The 24,621-nt window shown below is 34.9% G+C and overlaps 1 protein-coding gene across 1 annotated transcript in view; it reads right to left on the bottom strand.

The window, feature by feature from the left end:
- LOC136027654 (uncharacterized) overlaps nucleotides 1-24,621 on the bottom strand; it is a 134,035-nt gene that overhangs the window by 50,545 nt on the left and 58,869 nt on the right. The window contains exons 3-4 of the mRNA XM_065705083.1: nucleotides 9,601-9,715; nucleotides 4,780-4,951 (exon numbers count right to left, since the gene is read on the bottom strand). Coding sequence (XP_065561155.1) covers nucleotides 4,780-4,951; nucleotides 9,601-9,715 — 287 coding nt within the window. The remainder of the gene's footprint in view (nucleotides 1-4,779; nucleotides 4,952-9,600; nucleotides 9,716-24,621) is intronic.

Here is a 24,621-nt window from a genome sequence, read left to right as displayed (position 1 = left end):
AATTTTCTTATTATCTAGCTATTTTTTCTTTTCGACTTTTTAACTAAATTTTGACTCATCTCTTTTTTAATTCTTTAAAAAAGCATACAATTCATTTTTGGCCACCACGCTGTGAAAGAAATTTTAAATTAAAATTCTGTTCTATTCTATTCTACATTCATTATCCATCAGGGCGAATGATACAATTTTACTTCAGTCTTAACCTTTCAACAGCCGTTGTGGTAGAAGTCCATGAAGATCATTGTTGCAGAACGACCTGGAAGTAGCGCTGCAAAAGTATTGGTTAGACTAGGAGGATTCCAAACCCTCATGAGTTCTGTCTGTGCCATTGGATATTTGATGGATGGATCTGAACTCGCAAGAAATCTTTGAATTAACGTACGCTTTCGATACAGTTCCTATCCTTTTAAACGAATAAGGCTCTTTCTCAAGCACTGCAAGCCCACACCATCGTAGATGCAACACTTCAATCGATTCTGATAAAAGAACTTGTAGACGAGGCAAAACCTAGAATTGAATAAAGAAGTTGCACTGAATATGGTTGAGGTTAGTGAAATCAAAGACTAACATGAGGAAGTAATGGATGAACGAGCTTCTGTTGAACATATCTCCTAGTCTTCAAGTCTCATAAAGTCAAAGCTTCTCTGGCGGATCTTAAATCGGAGCGAAGTCACGAGACTCGAACATAAAAACTCTAGAAGCAGTACATAGACATGGTTGCCGTTCTCCCAAACTTCTTCATAGCTGATCGTACAAATCAATATAAACTTCATTTGGAAACAGATTCCAACATGCTATCTTACCTCGCTGCAGTTAGTCCCAACAATTACACGAAGTCGGCAAAGCTGTACCTATAGCAAATGAACAGAATTGAACATACAAGCCAAACACTTTTCCAGTCTTTCAGATAAGGCTCACACGTTGTAAGAAAATCGGACAGATTTTGGGCCGATTTATCTATAGATTCGGTAATAGAACAAGAACTAATGAGAAGTTTGAAACTGTGAATTTGTTCGTTTGAAACTGTGAAGCTGTGACATACACCTTGCACCCTATGAAGCAAAGACAGAAACATTCGAAGAGCTTAGACCGATAATGGAACTACGTTTCGAACAAATATCCAACACCATTATTGTCTTCAATGGCTACGAAATCGCTGCTTCAACAGTAAATATGACTAATCTTAAGCAAAACCGTACACTGGACAGGAAGTACTGTTTAGCCCGAAAATGAAACTGACCACGAATAAAGAGGAATTTCTTTTGTGCCAAAAAAAAAAAAAAAAGGCCCGTTCATTCAATATACTTTCTGATTATTTACGAGACAAAAGTCTGAGAACCATCCAAGCTAAAGCTGAATTGCTTATTGTGCTTACAGTGGTTAAGTGTTCAAAGAATTGTGACACTGCAGTTATCGATGACAATATCGATTTGACGATGTTGTTACTTTATCATTGTGTTCCTGAGCACCACAAGGTCTCATGTACAGTGAACCTACGGCAATCACTTCAGGTACAACTTGGGATATCAAAGCTATTGTTAAGAAGATTGGGACTGAAGCCTGAAAACTACTTACTTTTGTTCACCAAATTCTTGGCTACAACACAAATCCCCGTCTCCATGGAATTAGCAAAGGGGTTGCACTTGAACGGCTGAGAAACAACGAAAACTTTAAGGAAAATATTTCAACATTTTCTTGAAGTGATGCTTCAAAAGAAGAGATTAAAGCACCGGGGGAGGCTGCACTTTCTACTTTGTACGGTGGAATATCTACTGACAATCTTAAAAGTAACCAACACCATCTCTTTCAGCAGAAAATTACAACATCTACAACCTTCGTCCATCCCTAAGATCTACCTCCTATTTCCGCAGCAGCAAAATGTCACTGTTTCCGGATCCTTTTTCAAGTACAAGATTGCATTGGGCTTCAGAGCTCTGCCCTTGATCCTGAGAATTGGACATGGAGACTCCAGAACGGCATGCTATCCTCGCGGGTCTTCCAGCGGTACCAAAGAAAATTCTCATCGTCTGGAAGTGTCGTTGTAAGGGATCCTGTGATAGTGACCGATGAAGCTGTCTTCGAAACGACATCAAACGCGACACTGCTTGCAAATCTTGTAGAGGAACTAGTTTCTCTAATACTCAAGTCCAAATTCTAGATAAAGAACACATATGGATAATTCAAAAAATGTGACGAATCTCCAATCTTTTTGCAATTTCATATTATCTGCGATTTTTGTAGAAATTAAAATTAATGATTAGGCTAGCTGTGAGAGGTTCTTTGTTGGATTCAAAGAATTTGGAGTCGTCATGTTCTCAGACCTATATCAGCGCTTGATTTATGAACAGGAGGGGATGGACTGAACTTGGGCGTTCGAAACAAAAAAAATGTGCATATTCGTGATTTACGTATCAAAGTTACCTATTACTGACTTTCTATATGTGCAAATTAAAGTTTTTTTTTCAAAAAGCGCGTCATTTTAGAAGAATTTTGGATCTATGATTTTGGTCGATTTTTTGTATGTTGCAGACAATTTTTTCCCGTCCTAATGGTACCAAAATCAAAACTGTTACAATTTTTATGGGGTTAAACCTTAGATTGACAGTACTATATTGGGATACTAAGACGAAGGCCCAACAATAACACTGGTCAAGCATGGCTCTGAAACACAGGCAGTTATAAAAATAAGAAAGATCTGGTTGATTTTTACCAGTAGAAATGACAAAGAATAGTTTAAAGTCGATTTAACGATTTTACATCAAACAAATGAACGACATTGAACCATTTTATATCAAATGTTTGAACGATATCACATAAAGGATACGAAAAGGAGGTATATAATAAGTACTTGGAACTGATATAAGAACTATAATCAAGATTAATAGGTTGCCAAATAATATGCTTTTTCAAAATCCTTCTGAGACCTAACGGAAAGCAGGACGTCCTAAAATGAGGCATGAAGAGGTCACAAGGAAATATCCCAAGCGATTAGGAAGTCCGAGCTCCATTGGACTGTGGCAGCTTGTTACTGTAGAATTTTTTTGTTAGTATTAACAGTAAAGTTTTTACGAGTCGAACAAACATTTTTTGGGGGGTGATGTGGGGGGGGGAGGTTCAAACCCAGCTTAAGGTTTGGCAGCAGCATTGTTAGTTATTGTTACATAGAAAATATACTAATTGAGCATTTCAGGAAAAAGTTACTCCTTCATCTTAAACCCGATATCAAATAAAAATTCAGAAAGACTAATACTGCTAATACTACTACTAACAACTCATAATAATACCAAGCTACTTAAGGCCAACACAGCTACGTACATTCCTTCTCCCTCCCTATCTTTTCAAAGCTTCCCTCTTTACATCCTCCCAGGAAGTTCTCATTTCCCTTAAATTTTTCTTTACGACACCCTCCCACCCCAGGCGCAGACGGCCTGCTTTCCTTTTAGCCCTTAACCATGTGTCGAAAAGGACAATCCGTCATCTTTCATCCGCAGAACGCGCCATAGCCATCTCAACGTGTTTCTTATTATAGCCCTAGAAAGTGAAATCGAACCACACTTTTCGTAGAGCCTACTGTTCAAAATACGGTGAGTCAGTAGGGTAAACAAAACAATCAGTAGGGTAAACAATTCTCTTGAAAAAATCTAGTAAATCTTCCTCCGTTTTTCGGAGCACCTATGCTTTAGAACCATATTAGGTCACTGCCATTACTGTAGTTTCCAACATTCTAATCCTGGTTCACAGACTTATCATCCTATTCTTCCAAACTTTTTTTTAACTCTGAATAAAACCATGAAACTTGGTTATTCTATCTATTCTGTTTAGAATGTCTATATCAATCATTGATCTTGTATGGAGTAAGTTACTTCAGATAGGAATGTACCGCCGTGCAGTATTACTTCTTTTGCGACTAAGAGGCATTACTTGTAAAGCGGTTGGCTATCTCAGAATTTTTAATCGATAGCACTTTGGTCCTTTTAAGGGCAAATTTATAGTTTGGTGCAACAAAATGGCAGAAAAGCTACTTTTCCATGACACAATCTTTCTAATTACTCAAATAGGGCACTGGAACTTTTGACTCACGTTTAAATGACCTCTTTTCTAATTGTTCAGGCCCATTGATTTAATACGATCAGCCCTGAAAAATAAAACGACAAAAAACACAAATCCACCATTTTTATTCAAAAATGCAAAATTCTACATATTTACAGATAGGTGCGTGAAATCTCTACAATAATAGAGGTTCTATTATAATTATATAATAATTATAGTTCTATAATAATTATAGAACTATAAATATGTAAATATAAATATATAAATAATTATAGAACAATAATTATAGGTTCTATAGTAGATTGAATTTGAAACTTTGATTTTCAACAAGATCACTCGCCTTTTGGGGAACATATGCCCCCTTTTTCGACAATCGGGCAAATTAGCTCAAGCCTGTAGCTTCTGATGGGTAATTGTAAACTTAATAAATTTTATACATTTGAAATCAGCCTAAAAATCAAATTCTTTGGCAAAAAATATTCTTTTTTTAGAGTTTCAGTTATTACTAGCATAAGTTGCTCCTTACAAGTATATTACCATGAACTGTTTGAAAACGTCTATCTTATAAAATGTCTTGCTAGAACCTTGCCTACCTCTGTTTCAACAACCAACAGCCTAACATCATTTGTAGATGATGAATACCATACCTTTTAACGGGTAAGTGATCTAAAGATTTGATCGACTGAAAAGACAAATATAAGCAAAAGCGTAACAAAAGGATTAACTTGCCTTTTGGTACCCGATCCTTGAAAGGGTGGAGACCATTCAATATTAGAAAAGGCTGTAGAAACGGAGTGGCAATCCTCACAATGTCTCTTTGGGAATAAGGATCGTTCCAAACATGCAGTATACGTCTGTTTCCTTGTATAACAATTAGTAAATACCTCACTTTGTTCAATTCCTAAAACATGAAATATAACTCACAACACAAACTCAACCCAATTAAAAAAATCCTCAAATCACAAAATATGGACAAAAAAGTAATCTGATGCTATATCAGACAGGTCTGGTTTTTCTTTTTAAGGAACTCATTACAATCCATTGATCAGGCAAAACAAAAAAACAAGGTGTTTTGTTCAGGTCTTTTATTATTTTTTAAGGTATATATTCCCTCTTAAACTAGCAATTTCACAACAAGCCATCAGCTGTAACTTACAACAAAAGGATAAAATACTCATGTTGTTGGATTCACTTGTTTCAGGTATATTCACAAAGCCAGAATTATGATATTACTTAGAATTTCTCCCCGAGAAGAGTCTAGACTTGCTTAGAAAATTATTCTTTTTCGGCAAATTTCAACAAACTCCTCTGAACTTATTTTTGATCTAAAGAAGTCTGTATATCACATTTTAAAAATCAAAGTCGGTAAATGTATAAAACTGAATCTCAGCTACCGTCTGACAGCAAAATTTTCAATATTTGTTCAGAAATAAAAACGGTATACGACAGCATATTAATAACATACTAAGTCTTTCAGTGGGAGCATAAACCTTATAGACGAACATTCTACCTGTTCAAAAACTATGTCTTTAAAATTTACCTGAATGGGAGGATGTCCTCACTACAGCACCACTTTGGGACGAGTGGAGAGTCTTTGTCGATACCATAGGCACCACTAAACCACATGGCTCCAGAGGAACTTAAGTCTTAGGTTAGGTCAAAATTATCTCCAAGAGCTTTAAAGCATACGGATTTTATGTTGACTGAAGGAGTTAACATTCAGTTAGTAGCTTTCTCTTTTGAACACCAAGTTGCTTGCATTAAACATGGAAGAGGATCATTAAGTGAACAAAAAGGAAGGTAATAAGAAAACTCATCAAGCCCTCATCTACCTCGAAGGTAGTCCACCACTCACCTACGTAGCGTAGGTGAGTGGTGGCTCTTTACGCTAAAGCTTTTAATTGTTTTAAAAAGCAGAATTGTGGCAAAGAGTCAAACTTTAGCGTAAAGAGCGAGGGATTGCGGAGGGGACAACCCATTTCATATACGGAGTAATTTCTGTTCGTTTTAAGTTTTAATGTCGCTCCTTACTTTCAGTTAAAAAAACTAGTTTTTTTATGTAAAACGTTTTTGAATTAATGTATGTTTGATTTTGATTCTCCACACATAAATTATTAAATGAAATTTGCATATCAATTCCTTTTTTTGGCTAAATGACTTTCTCTTAGTTTTGATCAGACGATTTTGAGAAATAAGGGATGGGGAAGGAGGCCTAGTTGCCATGCAATTTTTCGGTTACATAAAAAGGCAACTATAATTTTAATTTTTCACGAATTTTTTTATTAGTAAAATATATACGTAACTTAAGAATTAACTTGCGTAACAAACTTTTATATTCTTCAATTCTTATTATGTATATGAGGGGGTTTGTACCCTCGTTAATACCTCGTTCTTTACACTAAATCGTAAGTTTTGTCCCAATTCTTTAAGAATGGCCCCTGAATCAGAAAGCTATAGCATAAAGAGCGAGGTATTTATCTCCTCCTAAATACCTCGCTCTTTATGCTAAAGTATTTTTAGAACCCCTCATATACGTAATAATCTCTGTTCGTTTTATGTTTCAATGCTACTCTTTACTTTCAATTGAAAAAACTTTTCCATGTTTATTTTTTCATTGTTTTTTCTTTATAGTAATTTTAGAAAATCCTGCGCCCTTTTCATTGAATTTCTGTTCCCCCATGATATATTTCTCCAAGGAAAGATCCTCCCACATAGCCCCCTCCCCTCAACCCCACCCCCGAAACCAAAAAAAAAAATCCCCTGAAAACGACTGTACACTTCCCAATAACCATTATTATATGTAAACACTGGTCGAAGTTTGTAACTTGCAGCCCCTCCCCCAGGGACTGTGGGGGAGTAAGTCATTCCTAAAGACATAGTTATTATGGTTTTTGAATATGCAGAACAAAATGGCTATCTCAAAATTTTGATCTGTTGACTTTGGAGAAAAAATGAGCGTGGGAGGGGGCCTAGGTGCCCTCCAATTTTTTGGTCACTTAAAAAGGGCACTAGAACTTTTCATTTCCGTCAGAACGAGCCCTCTTGCGACATTCTAGGACCACTTGGTCGATACGATGACCCCTGGGAAAAAAAAACAAACAAATAAACATGCACCCGTGATTTGTCTTCTGGCAAAAAATGCGTAATCCCACATTTTTGTAGATTGGACCTTGAAATTTTTTCTATAGGGTTCTCTGATACGCTGAATGCGATGGTGTGATTTTCGTTAAGATCCTATGACTTTTAGGGGGTGTTTCCCCCTATTTTCCAAAATAAGGCAAATTTTCTCAGGCTCGTAACTTTTGATGACAAAGACTAAATTTGATGAAACTTATATATTTAAAATCAGCATGAAAATCTGATTCTTTTGATATATCTTTTAGCATCGAAGCTCCGTTTTTTAGAGTTTCGTTTACTATTGAGCCGGGTCGCTCCTTACTACGGTTCGTTACCACGAACTGTTTGATAAAATTTACCGTCCACGTCAGAAGTCAGAACAAAAAAAAAACTCCATTTTTGCCAAAACTTACTTTTTTCTGAATAAATAAGGTTTTTCTTTATATCACCAACACAAGCTAAAGACAAGAGACAAAAAACACAATTTTCGTACAACAAAGTAAAAAAAAACTGTAAAACAATTTTTATTTCGAGCTGTATGTTTTAATCAGTCATAACTTTAACAAAAATAAAAATTAAAACCACCATAATAACCAAAATCATTGAAAAGAACTAATGAAATGTTGAGTGACAGTTTGATATATATATATTAGTATTCGTTTCTGGAAGTCTAAGCGATTTTGGATTTATTAAGGCTATAAAGAGGTAACTTTCAGAGTTTCATTTATGTACTGATAGCAATTTATGCTCATTTTACACTTAAATCGCTATTTGACTGATGATCTTTACTTTTCGTAGAAAACTTTCTTTCGTAAAAAATATTTTTTTAAATAATGTGTGTTCATTTTTAATTGAAATAGTTTTTTTCTTGGTTAAAGCTTTTTTCAATTTTTTCAAACAGTTCCTGGTAACGAACTGTAATAAAGGAGCGACTCGATTAAAAAAAAAAAGACTCAGCAAAAAGTAACCGAAAATATAAAAAAATGAATATCAATAACAATTGATAACATCAAAAGAATTGGCTTTTTATGCTGATTCCAAATATAACTAGTCGATTTTACTTCAATTTAGATAAAAACAAAGGCTCTTCTGTAGCTTCCAGCTCAATTTAATAGACGTCTCCTTTTTTATACTCCTCTACCTAAAAATTTGTTTACAGTTTCGTTTAACAAATGAAAAGTAAATAATATACGGTCTGAGACCACACTGACTATACATACCGTCCACCAAAAAAAAAAAAATTCTTCTTCGAAACTTTTCCAAAAAACCATTCACCAAAAAAATAAGAAAAAGTTTCTTCTTCAAAAACTTTCATTGTTTTATAAAAAATGTAAAACAACGTTGGCCCCAGGGTCCCAATAAGCTTGACACAAATCCAGTCTTGGACCGTTTTGGCCGCAAAAATCATTTTAGTTTCTTAAGTACGTTTTATCTCTTTGTTTTTGACGAACAAAGAGTAAACGGGGAATATTTTCCCATTAAACCCTAATTCACCTTTGGACCTTTTTTAGATCACGCTAATATTTTTTAGACCCTTTTGCTTGAGCAGATACAACTGAAAACTGCCCCTACCTCAAGAATGGGCTACCTCAAGAAATAGAAGAACGTAGTCCTTCCCAAAGCAGTCAAGAACTAAAGTTAATCAAGACCGACGAATCTTAATCTGGAAATATATCATTCATTCATTTACGCCATCTATTCAAAAAAAATCAAGAAAAAGAATCTTTTATAAATCTCACCGTCTATTGTGTTTCTAAAATGCTGACATACATCATTAAACTTGTTTCCTAGGTTAATACTATTTGTCTGGGAAAAACAATGTTGACTAGCCTTGTTGTAATCTCCAAACTTCTGCTACGATCATTTGCAATTGCAAATCCATAACCAGGGTATTCTGTCACTGACAGGTCATAGACAATCGAAACAGCTTTACAGGCAACCAAGCGACACCCAATACCAAGAAAGGGAGTTAAACTAAAACCAAAAGAAATTGAAGAAAACGAGTTCCTGCAATCATTATTCCCCCCCTCCCCCCGCATCAATTCGCTCATGTGACAACCACGACCCATCAAAGATAGGTCGATATATAAATAGGAGACTACAAATATCGTGGACCCTAAAATTAAAGGATCCCAAGACACTCCATATTCTTCGTCGTATGTTACAGAGACATGTTCCAACGAGGCTGCACCCAGTATCTTCTCTTCCTCACCATACTAATCCACTACGTGTATACACGAGCTGACCTATTCCACAGCCCTTCAAGAGTACAATCAATTCTATAGACCAAGCATTTTACTTCGTTTGAAAAGTCGAGGAACAATAGAAAAAAAGGTTCTCTAGAAGTGTGAAAGTATCTAATTGCACGAAAAAAAAACAAAAAAAAACAGCTTACTTTGTTAAAAACACATTACCAAATTTATCATGGCTTACCTCCTTTTAAGTAAGGATTAACTTCATCTTCTGAAGTTTGACACAGGTCTTCGATGAAGTGGACCTCTAAATTGAAATTGTTAACAGGGATGATGGTACAATCAGGAACAACATTCTAAAAACAGATAAACTAATTTATCCTTAATTTGGTTCCCTAACTACACACAGAAGAGGAGGGCTCATCACCAAATCGGCTATTTAAAAAAAAGCAACAACAGACAAGAAAGACTCAATGTAATATGAACATGCAGACTACAACTGTTATCTTAAAATATGTAGCCGGGATGGCGAAGAATATCTTCTCCCCGCCTATGTACAGATATGCTTCATTTTGATAATTGAGTTGATTGAGAATTGATAAGTTTTGTCGGAATATGAACAAATGACCATCGATATATGAATAAATGATAGAACAGTATATGACCAAATCGGTATTACAATACCTAATCGAATCCATATTGGTAAAAGTAAATTTTTTTATATTCAATTTTTTAAGCCCTAATACAAAACACGAGTCAATAGCTTGAGACCTCAGTGTTGTAGTGAGTTGAACCCAACTTTTCATACGTAGGAAATTAACTCAATAAGTGATGATACACTGTAACAACTCAACTTGAAACCCCTTAATTGTCGTGTTGTTGCACAAGACTCCAACAAATAAAAAGTACTTTTCCACTATTAATGATTTACCCAGCTCTAATACCGAAAGATATCTTAAATCATTTGTCCCTTATTTTACTCGGCATTTTAACGATAAAATTTAAACTTTATTAATGTTTACCGGTTGCCTGTGAATTTTATAGTTTTGATTCGATTCACAACAGGCATTAGATTGTCGCAGGCACGACATACCTGCGCTAGTGTTTCCTATTTTGTTGATTGATATTGTTGATATTTGTTGATTGAGCTATTGATCTTGTTGTATTTATTGTACTGTAGCTTTGTTCTCATCTGTTTGTTCTGTTGATTTTTTCATATTAATGTCTTGTTTTCTTTTCTTGTGTTGTTTTTTTTTCTGATGTTTATTTTGTTTTATCTCTTTTTACTTCACTATCCTCACATTGTTTTGTGCAGTAGGTTATAAATAAATTATTCTTATTATTATTTAGTTTAAAAAAGAATCTTTATCTTCATTGCCTTAGATATTTATTATTTACCACTAGAAGCCAGTTTACCAGTAAAAGAAAACTTCGTTAAACACTTAGTGGTAAAAGACCACTAAAGCTAGTTTACCACTAAATCTACCAGTAAAAGAAGAATATTAAAGAGCAAAAGTTAAGAGTAGGTGCAGCAGCAGGGTTGCCACTTGTAGCCCAAAAGTGCTATTTTAACATTATTTTACTGTGTATAGCACCGGTTGCACGTGCTCAGGATTTCTAAAATGGTGCTAAAATAGTACGAAAATGCTATTTAGCACTAATACGGTATATTTGTTTTTACTATAGCACCGATAATCGCTGTGTAGCAAGCAAATTCGGGTAATTGTAGCACTTTAAGAACTGACCATGTTGGCAACCCTGCACAGCAGTCAGCTAGCGTTTCCTATTTAGGTTAATAAAGAAACTTTATCTTTAACACCTTTTATTTACCTAAGATATTTATTATTTACTACATCCCTAAAGTATCATAGAACATCTATTTACCACATTATTTACTTTACATTTACCACATCAACAAATGTCAATAAAGTTGATGACAAAAGCCAGGCGTTATTCATCTGCAGTAGGACCGACAGGACATGGGCATTAGATATTGTCATATTTCTTTTTGTCTCCTTATGCATGGTTTTCCCATCATTTCCTTTTGTTACCTACTAATTATACGGCGCTGAGGTTCCTCATCTAAATCACCATTGGTAGAAACAATAGGTTCATGATACCTAAACGATTGGAAAAACAAGATTTCATCGAGATCAGATCAGATCAGATGCGGCCAAGTCCTGGTTGGTTTCGGTGAGTCTCTATCAACATGCATAATATTTATTTTTGCATGATTAAATTTTGCATGAAAAATTAACAATAGCCAGATACAGTAATGATCAATTAGGCTGTCTTCTTTCCAAACAGGCATTAGATTTTCAAAAAAATATACGGATTATTCAATTAGTGAGAAATTGCTTCCTTTGTGAAAGTTTCGTTAAATAAAAATCTGCTCTTTAACATAATCTTTCATCTTTTCAAGTCTTAAATATCTTAGTCTTAAGTCTTAAGTCCTCAAGTCTTAAGTCCTCAAGTCTTAAATATCTTAGTCGTATTCTGCTTCCACTTCTGAAGTTCTGCTCTTGCCGAGGACCCCTGAACACTCAAAAGAAGCAAATCTTGGGTAAGCCATAGCCAAACCCCTGGATAACTAATATCTTATTTTTATTTTCCCACTAAAGGCTGTCCCATAGCCTTTGAAGCTTTATTCATTCAAATATACTATAAATAGATATTTAAAGATTTTGTGCAACTTTTCGAGTTCTATTCTGAGGGACTACGCCACTTCCATTATGAGTCCCAGGATGGCTCTGGTCCAGGTAAGGGTGTCAAATCGTTAGATATTCTTATTGAGCAAAATGTTTTCTGCAAATCTTCAGACTTGACACCTTGGCCGAAAAATGGATGATTTGTACTGAAAATAAAAGAAATGGTAGCCATAAAACTTTTAACGAAAAATTGAGTAAAGAAAAAACGGGCTTAATTTCTATAAAACAGTGAACAAAAATAAAATATATAAGCTATACTTTAACTAAAAAAATAACAATACTCCGAATATTTCGGCCCCCCGTCCGGGAGCCTTTCTCAACGGAAAAGGCCGAAATATCCGGAGTATTTTTATTTTTTTAGTTAAAGTATAGTTTATATATTTTATTTTTGTTCACTGCTTTATAGAAATTAAATCCGTTTTTACTTTACTCAATTTTTCGTAAATGGAAAAACAGTGTCGTCTAAGAAATTATAAAACTTTGAACATTGTGGGCAGGATTGGGCAGTGAAAGGTCTATGGATTCCACTACACAAAGATAAAGGAATAGTTGCATACTAACAAGACTAGATGAAAGATATCTCATATTTTTTTTTATGTATTTATAATGTGAAACGTGGGAACCATATATTTATAGCTGAACAAAACTATTGCTTTGAATGTTTATTCGTTCAAACAAACACTTCTGTAATTCTTCTGTAATCAATAACCCTTGCATCCAAAGCAGGGATATTTATAAGCTCATCTATTTCTGAACAGAATCCTTGGATATACCTAATACGGGTATGAAGCATAAAAAGGCTGAAAGTTTCCAACGCGATGACTGAGTTTACTTTATCCTAGAAGCACGCCTAGATCGCACAAACCCAGAAACGCAACCACGAGCTTGACTTAGACCATTAAAAGTTCACTGAAAAGACATAAACGTTCTTTATAAACATAAACGTTTATGTAGAATTTTGTAAATATATACAAAATTTGTTTATATAAATTTGTAATAAAATTGGTTTATATAAATATAAACAACTGTGCGGAGAAGCAGCTTCCTTCTTCAATCTTTTAGCTGGCCCAAACGAGAGAATCCAGTCGAACCAAAATAATTGGTATTTGGTTCAACCTTAAGACCTTGGGTAAGGTAGTAGATGGCACTTTTGCTTAGGTACCTAAATGCTTTTAATTTTTTATCTGGCATATTAGGAATCATAAGGACATGCCATTCAAAGGGTCGGGGCAAACTCCTGAGTACTGTGGCTGGGTGAAAGGGGGGGGGACCGCGGCGGGGGATTTGCCCACTTTGATCAGACTTTTCATTTTGATATGGCTTTTTCGCTCATATTTGATTCGGGACGAGGCGTCATAATTGCTTTTTCTCCGGGCACCATAAGCCCTTGGTACGGCTCTGATAAGCAACTAGCTGAATCGGAATTGCTCCCCCCCCCCAGTATCTTTCAAATAACCTAATCAATTATCTTTAAAATGTCGTATTAACTGTCACATCTTTAAATTGTCGTTTTTTTAAACAAAAATTTTAACTCTAAAATGCTCAAGAAGAATTTGAATTCAAGAAGAATTGAATGCTCAAGAGTACATAGTTAATACAGATTTCAAGAGCGACACCTTGCAGAAAGAAGAGTTCTATATCAAATTCTTACTACTTTAAAAATTTTAAGATCCAAATTCTCGCAATTGCCACTGACTACGAACAGAAGGCGTCAATTGGTGTATTGATAAATCATATAACATTTTGATAAAAAAAAAAACCTTTTTCAGCTATTTTAATTGAAAATGCCTTTTTTGTGTGTGTCCAGAGAAAAATTGAAAAAGCAACAACAAACTGTACACTATAAATTTTGAAAAACAAATTTTGCCTTCCCTGCCCCAACATTTTTACTAATTAGCGCTACTGATTATTAAGCTTTACTTCTACGCTGTTTGTTGAACTTTGGCCAGATTTTTTATTTCAGATTAAATATTACTCTTTAGTATCTAAACCTGAATTACAACTACAAAGTAAAATGCGCCAAAGCCTCAAAAGACAGCATTTATTTTGTAAAACTAAATTCTAGACAGAAACTTCATTAAGTGTAGCAATGAACCAAACTCTAAATTGCTTCTATTAGACAGATTTAACCCCCCAAAAAAGAAAAGAGATACAATCTAAATTTGTGAGCACTGGGATAGGAAATTTCAGCAGAATTATTTGAAAATCTTTCTTCTAAAAGTGTTCAGGACGATCCTTTGAATTTGTCATTTGATTCGTTTTTCCTTTGAAGCTTTTAGTCCCTCGTTTTAGACGGGGATAAAGGACCGAGAGCTAAGACTTCAAGATATCCGAGGCTCTTTTTATTACTGTCTTTCGTTCTTTTACTGCTTTTATTTTTACTTTTTATTGCTGTTTTTCGTTCTAGCACTTACGTTTTATTACTGTTTTGTTATTACTGAATCACTGTTTTTTGTTAGCTTCAAGAATAAATACAAATTTAACATGATTGGAAAATTGCTGCTATTAAGTAACACATGATGCGTTACTATCCTAGTTCCAAATAATAAAAAAAAGAAATTACTTAGTGAAATTCTGATATGTTAATAATAAATTACATGCACATATGAATTAAAATTTGGCCTTAGTGGAGCTCCCCTAGGGAGACTCCTCTGGGAGTACGTTACCTAAAAAGGAGATGGGTGTATTGTTTGGCCAATTACTTTTCCAAGGGAGGGGAGATTCTTCCAACCATTCTTGGTTGGAGACTACTCTCTCTGTGCAGAGGTATAATTATATGACATTCTAATAGAAAGCAAAAAAAAAGGGGAAGTCAAGGTTTGAATTTGGTGAACAAGGAAATTCGGTATTTATTTATATGAACAAAAAACGACCAAATACTGGTAATAAGAATAAAGCAAAGAGTAGGTGACAATACAAAGAGTAGGTAACAATACAAAGAGCACGTGAAAATATGAATAAAGCAAAGAGCAGGCGATCACATAGCATCAAAATGAAATTTATGAGCCTCTTGTTGCTTCTCAATGCGATCTTCTTTTCTTTCTTTTTTATGTAGCAAAAATACTAACAGAGAAAGAAATACTATAAGTCCACCAAGGGCAATCGCCGTCATCATAATCCCTCTACTAGGGGTTACAAATAATTTAGCCTTCCAACGTTTATCACCATTGACGGGAGGTACAATAACAACCTGGGAATTAGGAATAATCTGTGTCCACTCGTGATATTTACCCTCACTGACACCCACTTGCAAAGTTTCAACAAAATTTGGCATTCGTCCAAGACCAAAGAGCGCATAAGGAAGTTGGAGAGCAAAATGAGAGCTCTGGGGTAGCTGAGGAACGCAAGATTCTCGAAATTTACCTTCATTCGCATACGTTTTGTAGCATAGCATAGGGCCAGGGAGATTGGTTCCATAGGCTAACCCTTTAGGAGTAGAACAATTAGAGTGACACCTACTAGAGGTAACAAGCACTTTCAGAAAATACGCATCATACTCAATTACATTCCGAATAGCAGCAGCTTCTAGCCTGTCTGGTCCTTGTTTAACAAGAATAGCATCTAACACGCCATTTTCATTTACATCATAAAATGTGCCCATTATTGTAGAATTAAGTTCATAAAAGTAAGACCAGCCCAAGGAAAGTTTCCGTTTAAGAGGGCATGCTTTGCACTCAAAATTTTCAAGAAGAAAGATTTTGTACATTCCATTAAAAATGAGTGTAGCTATAATATCAGGATATCCGTCTAAATTATAGTCTCCAACTCTTAATGTCAAAGTGTCAAGGTATTTGTATTGTGTTGATGATGGATGCACGAAACTCCATTTATTCCCTTCAATATCTTTCAAATCCAAATCCAAATTAATCCATTTATCTCCGAGGTATACAAACACACTGCTGTTAAAACAGTCAACATCATCACAAAGGGGGACTAAATGATCTATGCGTCCATCTAAGTCAAAATCCATGAAAAACGACTGCCCAATTGCTCCACCCCTTCTCACATCTGGCTTTGAAGTCGTTTTATTCAATTCGAATCCAGAATAAGTTCTAATCCAATATTCATATCCATCATCTGCGGTTAAAAGTAAATCAGCAGTAAAATCTTGGTTTAGATCTATATAACTGTGTGAATTGGGAATACTTAATGTTGCATTATTGTCCATGACTATGCTATGATGTATCTTCCTATCTGTATGAAAAATCCAAAATTTTCTCCCACTTGGATCATCTCCATTGTAATCTACCCCAAATATATCATGAATCATATCACCATCATAATCTAACACCAGCGGTTGTCCTTCTAATATTAAAATAGTGTCATTATCATCATTCTGGCACTTAAGACTTTTACCATCGCCCCATTGAATATAAAGCCTTTTCTTATGTTTCTTATCTTTTGCTTGTCTTCCAACCACTAGCAAATCCATATGGCCGTCACCATCAAAATCACCAGGCACAATACTTTCAACACTTGTATGATTGAAGCGACAGATCACTCCTCCGGACCGCAAAAATGGTTTTTCACTGCTAGCCAGAAGAACTTCTACACTTACACCATCCTCTTGAATGACGATTAAATCAGTCAGTTTGTCTGAATTGAAGTCTCCAAATGCAGCAGGTAGGAAGTAGCGATTGCCTCCAAAAACATCTTCAGTTATATCAAGAGGTGTATATGACTGTAGACAGGAAAACAACAATAAGGCAACCGTGGAGAACCTCATCTCTCACTAGAAGAAAAGACAACCCTTAATACGAGATACAAAGAGTACAAGAAATGATTAGAGTTGAAGCTGATGCTAGTGAGGACAAAATTACCAGCCCCTTCTAACGACCTTCCAAGGTAGTGAAAAGGTCCATAGTTTTCGGTCTTACTCTAAAATTGTTTCCGAGCTTACATCTTTTAAATAGTTATCACAGACTTGTTCCTTCAGGGACTTCAAAATACAGGAAAGCTAAAAAACCCCATGTATCCAATACCAGCATAACGTCAACTAGACCTAATACTACTTATCCTGCCAAGAATTTCCCCAAGCTTGCGTAGCCCTAATTTGTGCAGACCGGATTTTCAGGTTAAAATAATTTGAGAAAACAAATTGCCAAAAATCTAATTCTAATCAATTTTTGAGAATCTTAGGCTGGATACAGACGGTTTGCACGGATAACACTAAGGCCACTTGACGTCAACAAAGTGATTAGTCATGTATAAAGTTAGTTAAGCTTTTCGGTAAACTTTCATGAAGTACTTGGTGGCTTTCAAAAATAAGTTAACCTTAGTTTAAATTCTTTCCAAAATTCTAAGAAGTAAACCGAAAGTAGAAGAGATCTGTGGCATCATTTCAAATGGAGAAAACGTGGTATTTTGAAACTGAAGCATTACTTATTTCTTTTGCCCATGATGAGTCAACTGACTGTTTAAAATGATCTGAAAAAATGTAAACTTCTTCCCTTCAATAATGTCTATTGTTTGTACAAGGAATTGGAATCGTTCACTACGGGAACTTTCCATAAAGTCAATAAGAAGAATATCTTGCCAGAGTTACATACTGTAGCACTTAATTTATGGAAGGCTTTGCTAACTTCGTGAACAGCGTGCGAGTCAGCTAAAGAAAACAGAGAAAATATCTTCTTATTTGCATCTGGGGTTTTAATACAACCTTTTCACAGCTGATTTTAAAATTGTAAACAGATTTTTCAATGCGTTAAGTTTTGCATACAAATTATTTGACACTTCATCTTTACAGATTTTTGGATAATTTCTTCCCATTAGGTTTAAATATATTTCCTTTTGCTGTAACTTCAAATATTTTCAAAGACAGTTTATTGAGCTGTGTACCAATGTGCAGATGTGATTCTCCTAAAAAATTTCTTTTACGCAGAATATTAGTGACTTCAACCGCAGCACCATCTATGAATCTTAGCATAATACTAGGTTGACATGCCTTAATCAGGTTAGGTTAGGTTAGCCTAAACTACACTAGCATAGAAGTTTAACATTGAGAACTTTTGAAATCATCATTTAACCTTGAGAAACTTGTTCAGTAGAAGCCTGATATAGCTGGTATTTTAGTAAGGTTCACACATTTGAGTTTAAGATGGGTTAATTTCCGTTCGATTGAGCACTGTCGCGACATTTTAGGACCCCTGTGTCTATACGATCACTCCTGGGGAAAAAACAACAAACAAACACGCATTCGTGATCTTTCTTCTGGCAAAAATACAAAATTCGACATTTTTGCAGATCGAAGCTTGAAACCTCTACAGTAGGGTTCTCTGATACGCTGAATCTGATGTTGATATTTTTATTAAATTATATGACTTTTAGGGGGTGTTTCCCCCTTTTTTGCAAAAATTAGGCAAATTTTCTCTGGATCGTAACTTTTGATGGGTAGGACTAAACTTGATTTATATCAAACTTGATAAATTTATATATTTAAAATCAGCATAAAGGTCTGATTCTTTTGGTGTACCTATTTGTATCAAAATTTTGTTCTTTAGAGTTTCGGTTACTATTGAGCCGGGTCGCTCCTTTCTTACAGTTCGTTACCGGGAACTGTTTCATTGTATCAACTATTGTATCATCACTATCCGGGGCGTAGTTTGTGGGGACAAGGGGGTGCATTTCCCCCAATAACGTGGAAAAATATTATATATCCCACGCCCCTTGACTATCCGGTAATGGACCCCTCTTGACCACCAATAAAAATACTGGGGTTCATTCCTGATCAATATATATTATTATTGTTTTATATACATCGCTTAACGCCTCGCTCTTTACGCTGAAGTTTGACTCTTTCTCACAGTTGTTTTTCAAAACAACAAAAAAAACTTCAGCGTAAAGAGCGAGGCAGTCCCTATCATATACGGAATATTTTCTGTTCGTTTTAAGTTTTAATGTCGCTTCTTACTTTCAGTAAAAAAAAAAACTTTTTTATTTAATAATATATACTGATGATAATAATGCATAATATTGATGTTGAAACTGAAGTAATGCATTGAAGCGGAGCAAATGGGTAGATCTAATTTTGTTCTAGCCCATCAGAAACTCCAAAAAAATATAAAATTGCATTAAGGTGTGACTTGATGCATTCCGTACCAGATACTCAAAAGATTTTTTTTTTTTTTTTTTTTTTTTTTTTTTTTTTTTTTTTTTTTTTTTTTTTTTACAAACTTGAAATGAGAGGCCGAATTGTCCATCAGAATTTTTACACTCTATAGCACCACATGTGGGTGAAAAATACAAATTTTAGCGAGAAACGGAAGATTTGGTCGGGTTGAAACCTCCTGTACTTTTAAGAAAAGGCGCATCATTGCAAAGAAAGCAACGCGATCGGTACCCTACTTTGCGTACAGACTGTTTGACTACTGGTTTAAAAACCATCCCCATGGAGTGTAGTTTAACTTACCACAAAAAAAAACGAAAAACAAAATAACTGAAATATAAATTAAATCAAAACCCAGGACAGTGATTGATGAAATTGGACTTACATTCTACAGGAAAAACATATTAGAAAGGGCGTGAGATATGACCAGAGAGAAGGTTTACCACCAGAGGAGAGAGAGCCTCCAAAAATCCTTTAAACTGGAATTAGAAATTGCATGATCCCTTCAACAGCATTTAGAAGGACAGATTTAAAGTCTAGGCTATGGATCAAGGCCATATTCAATGGAGTTTGGGGGTTTGAACACCCCCCTCGAAGAAAATCCTGGATACGACCTTGCATGAAACTATTACCAAAATTGACATAACACGTGACAGATACTAAGCAAGTGTTGACTAATGAAGAAGGGATAAACGTGAAACGATAATTACTTGCTATTGCCCAATGAAATAAAACTTTGTGAAAATTTCATAGTATCAGAAGTGAAAAAAACAAAAAAAACAATTAAATTGGGAGATACAAGTCTAATCTACCAGAGGCATATAAGATAGGGTTTATTCATATTAGAAGCAAAAAGAGTAAAAAGATTCACTGGATACATATGCGGTTAGAAATCGTCAATAGGCAATCGTGAATGCAAAGTGAACAAAAAAGTGTGCTGTGAGTACTGTGAGAAACGATCAGTATGCGATGGTGAATGAAATGTGATCGACTTAATAATTTTCCAAATGGTGATTCACTAAGGTAATTTGTTCCATGGGTGCCGGCAAGGAGGGAGGGGGAGCAGGAGGACCATAACCCTCCCCCCCTCCGGAAATTTAGGACTATAAATTAATTATAAGGAAACCAAAGGAAAAAGAGCAAAATAGGGAAAGGCTACGGAAAAAATGTGCATTGCCCTATTGTCGGCTACCTGCCAATAGATTTCGACTCCTGACTCCTGATAAGGAAAATTAAAGTTCTACTTTGTGACTGATTAACCCCTTTCCAGTTGTCCACAAACAAGTTTTATATATGATTTGGTTGGAGTAACAAAAAAAAATTAATTTCTTCACAGCAATGAATGGTAAGTAAATAACGATCTTTGTCAGTAATGAAAGTGTAAGAGCCTAACTATTGCAACATTCAATCAAAGAATCAGCTTTTTATGGTCATCTTAAATATGTATTTGTTTATTAGTAATTAGTGCAGTTATTAGTACACAAGAAAGTTCGTATAATTATAGAAAACACAAGGAAACCACTTTGCTGTCAATTTTTGCTATCATTTTTGATCATTTTTGCTATCATTTTTGATCATTTTTGCTATCATTTTTGATCATTTTTGCTATAATTTTTGATATAGTACCTTCAATGATAGCAAATTTTGTATTTTCCCTTTGAACGGATACGTTTTTTTATTATAATTTTTTTTTCAGGAATGTTTGTATTTATCTAGTTGTCACTTTGAAAAGATCTGTTTTTTTTTACAGTTATGAAATATAAAGCGTCGAATATATTGGTTCTTAGTATTAAAAATTAGATTAAAAATATTGAATTAAAAATATTTACCGCATTTTCTTAATTTTAGTTTTAATGTTTTACTTTGAACAAACCACTTCGAAAATGGGTTACTTCTTATAAACAATTGAGTCTAAAGGCATCAAATATTTAGGTGTTTGATAACCAAGTTCAAAACTATTGATATTGTAAAAAAAAAATCCATCCAAGGCTTTGGCATTGCTCGAGAGAACTGAATGCTGGGAGTTAATATCTTAGTTTTTGCAAGTAGGCTATTGTTTTTGTGTATTTTTGTAATAGTTTTTTTCATTTTCTATACTTTTACTTTAATTGACATACTTTTTCCATTGCCTTTAGAAAAATGTTTGTCTCTAAGCTTCATTAAATAAAAAAAAAACAAGCTTTTTAAACTGAAAGTAAGGAGCTCCATCAAAACTTAAAACGAACAGAAATTGTTACATATATGAGAGGGATTGCCCCCTCCTCAACACCTCGCTCCTCACGCTAGTTTTTCAGCATTTTAAAAAAAGTTACTATTTGTTCTAATTAAACGACTTTAGCGTAACTTTAGCGTAAGGAGCGAAGTGTTGAGGAGGAGACAATCCCTTTGTACGCGCAACAATTTCTGTTCGTTTTATGTTTTAATGATGCTCCTTATTTTTAGTTTAAAAAACGTGTTTTACTTTAATTTAATTCCTGATCATTTTTCAAATAGCGCCAGGATACCTGACTCTACCTCCACAAAAAATTTCCCTCCCAACAGAGATATCCTCTGGGCAACCCAATCCCGGTGAAAATTTACCCTGAAAAACTACCCTTAGCATCTCCACGCCTAAAATTGAATCGGTAAAGAGAAAGCAAGACATAAAAAGAAATTTCGTATAGGAATTCTGGCTAATTCACCCAGCGTAAAACTCCCTAAAAAGTTTAACCCCCTGGAAACTTTTCTCTCATGAAAAATTATCTCCGAGCAAAAATTTCCCAGCAGAAAAATCGTTAGATAAGTCGTCCCAAACGACACAGTTATTAGGTTTTTCGACTATGCTGAACAAAATGGTTATCTCAATATTGTGATCTGGTGACTTTGTGAAAAAATGAGCGTGGGAGGGGGCCTAGTGGCCCTCTAGTTTTTTGGTCTCCTAAAAAGGACAAAAGTGCCTTTCATTTTCATTATAATGGACCATCTCTCTGAGTTTTAGGTCCACTGGGTCTATGCGATCACCCCTTGAAAAAGAAACAACAACAAAGAAACAAATGAACACATATCTTCTTTTGGCAACATTAATCTTTCTTCTGGCAAAAATTACAAAATTCCATAATTTTGCATATATGAGCTTGAAACCTCTATAGTAGGGTTCTTTGATGCGTTGAATCCAATAGTATAATTTTCACTAAAATTTTATAGCTTGGAGGGGCTCTTTCCCCATTTTTCCAAGAATCAGACAAATTTTCTCAGAACCATAGCTTTTGTTGGGTAAGACTAAACTTAATTAAACTTTATATTTGGAATCAGAATAATAAGCCAATTCTTTTGATCTATCTGTTGACATCGAAATTCCGTTATTTAAAGTTTCGATTACTATTGAGCCGGATCGTTTCTTACGGTTCATTACCACGAACTGTTTACCCATCAAAATCCAAATAGAGATCATTGAAATATTCACCGTTGTTTCTGCGTTGCCAAAAGTATTGTATTCGTAAAACTTTACATTTCATGAAATGTAATTGAACAAATAGAAAAAGTTTTTCAACTGAAGTAAGGAGCAAGTTAAAAACTTAAAACAAATATAAATCACTCAGTAGGGGGACTGCTCCCTTCTCAACACCTTGCTCATAAAAAAAATTGTGCTTTGAAAAATCTTATCTGTCCAATTGCAAGTTTTCTTTAAAAACTTAAAAAGAGCCAAACTTCACAGTTAAGAGTTAAGGAGGAGACAGCCCCCTTCATATAAAGAATAATCTGTTTAAATAGCTTTCAAATCTGTTCCTTGTTTTTATTTTAAAAGCAGTTTTTTTTTTCATTTCTGATTGTTTTCCAAATCATGCCCAGGCCGAACCAAGATATAATTTGAGGTACTAGTCCCTTGAATCCCTGGTTAATAGCCTTTAAAATGTAAATAATAACTGTACGTTGATAAGTACCGTACTACGCTTAAATTTGCAATATTAATTTTGGATAAAATTTAAATATACTTAAAAAATTAGAGGTGAATAGTAACTTTGGTAAAAAAGTCGTTGTTAATATTACTACTATTGAATTTTGGTTGGATGAAAAGGAGTATTATTGTTTGTATGGATGGAAATTCTGTGAGACTTTTGATCTTCTACATAACTGAAGCCATCACAGCCTCTACATTATGATTTTCTTGTCGATAAATACATAACACACATTTCTTTATATACGTTAAAGTGCTTCATATAAATAGAAAAAGAAAATAATACCACCAAAAATTGCTGAAAACTAAGTTCCGAGCAGTATTTACCATCCCCAAGAGGTTCCCTGGCGGGATGATGATGACCTGCCTTGCCTTGTCCACCTCTGTGCTGGTACATAGAGAAATGTAACATGTTAGTCTTAAAGAGAACCAATTTAATTAATTCCTACTCCCAACCGACCTCTTTCAACATTTATCTGAAACCTCAGGAAGAGTAAGCAGTTTGTCCGTTAAAATGTTTTTGGGAATCTGTTTCGGGAATCTGCCCAACTCCACCTAAACAATGACTCACCCCCTCATTACAGCCGATACGCAAAGACAGATTACCAAACGTAGCCTAATGTCGCTACAAATAAAGCGAATCAACTTGACTGAATCCAGTACTGTCGCTTTGTGGTATTACTTCTTTTGGAACTGGAAAGCCTAAAATACAGTTATTGATATTTTTAAATCAATTACCTCATAAGGATTTTAAATTGATTGCAAATTCGTCCTCTTCGGGGTAAAGTCGTAGTTTGGTGCCCTAAAATAACAACAAGACTTTCCCCTGACGCAATCTGCATGGTTACTTAAAAAAGAGCTTTAAATTTACGTTTGAATGAGCGCCCTCCCAATTATCTTGGACCTTCGGTTTGATACCATTGCCCCTGGGAAAAAAAAACAAAACAAATAAACATACATCGAGGATGTTTCTTCAGAAAAAAACAAGAGCTAAGAGCTCATATGGCACTTGTAACGAGGTCGGAAGAGCCAAAAGCCAAGAGCTCATATGGTATGAGCTCTAGCAAAATTCTAAGAATCAATAGATTGCTTTAAAAGGAAAATCAGAGTCTTAATGCCGGTCGGGATTTAAAATAAGAGCTCTGAGTCACTGGTTCCTTCTAAATATCAAAATTCATTAAGATCCGATCACCCACTCGTAAGTTAAAAATACCTCAATTTTTCTAATTTTTCCTCTCCCTTCAGTCCCCCAGATGGTCGAATTGGGGAAAACGACTTTATCAAGTCAAATTGTACAGCTCCCTGACACGCCTACCAATTTTCATCGTCCTAGCACGTCCAGAAGCACCAAACTTGCCAAAGCACTGAACCCCACCACCTAACTCCCCCAAAGAGAGCGGATCCAGTCTGGTTACGTCAATCACGTATCTACGACATTTATAAGCGTTTTCCAAGATTTCCGGTTTTTCTTCTATACATCATTCCGATTCTACATCAATTTCCGATTCTTCTATA

The sequence above is a fragment of the Artemia franciscana genome, chromosome 5 (genome assembly GCF_032884065.1).
Source record: "Artemia franciscana chromosome 5, ASM3288406v1, whole genome shotgun sequence".
Classification (NCBI taxonomy): domain Eukaryota; kingdom Metazoa; phylum Arthropoda; class Branchiopoda; order Anostraca; family Artemiidae; genus Artemia; species Artemia franciscana.
Note: the sequence above shows the minus strand (reverse complement) of the source record. Positions and strands in the feature narration are given on the sequence as shown.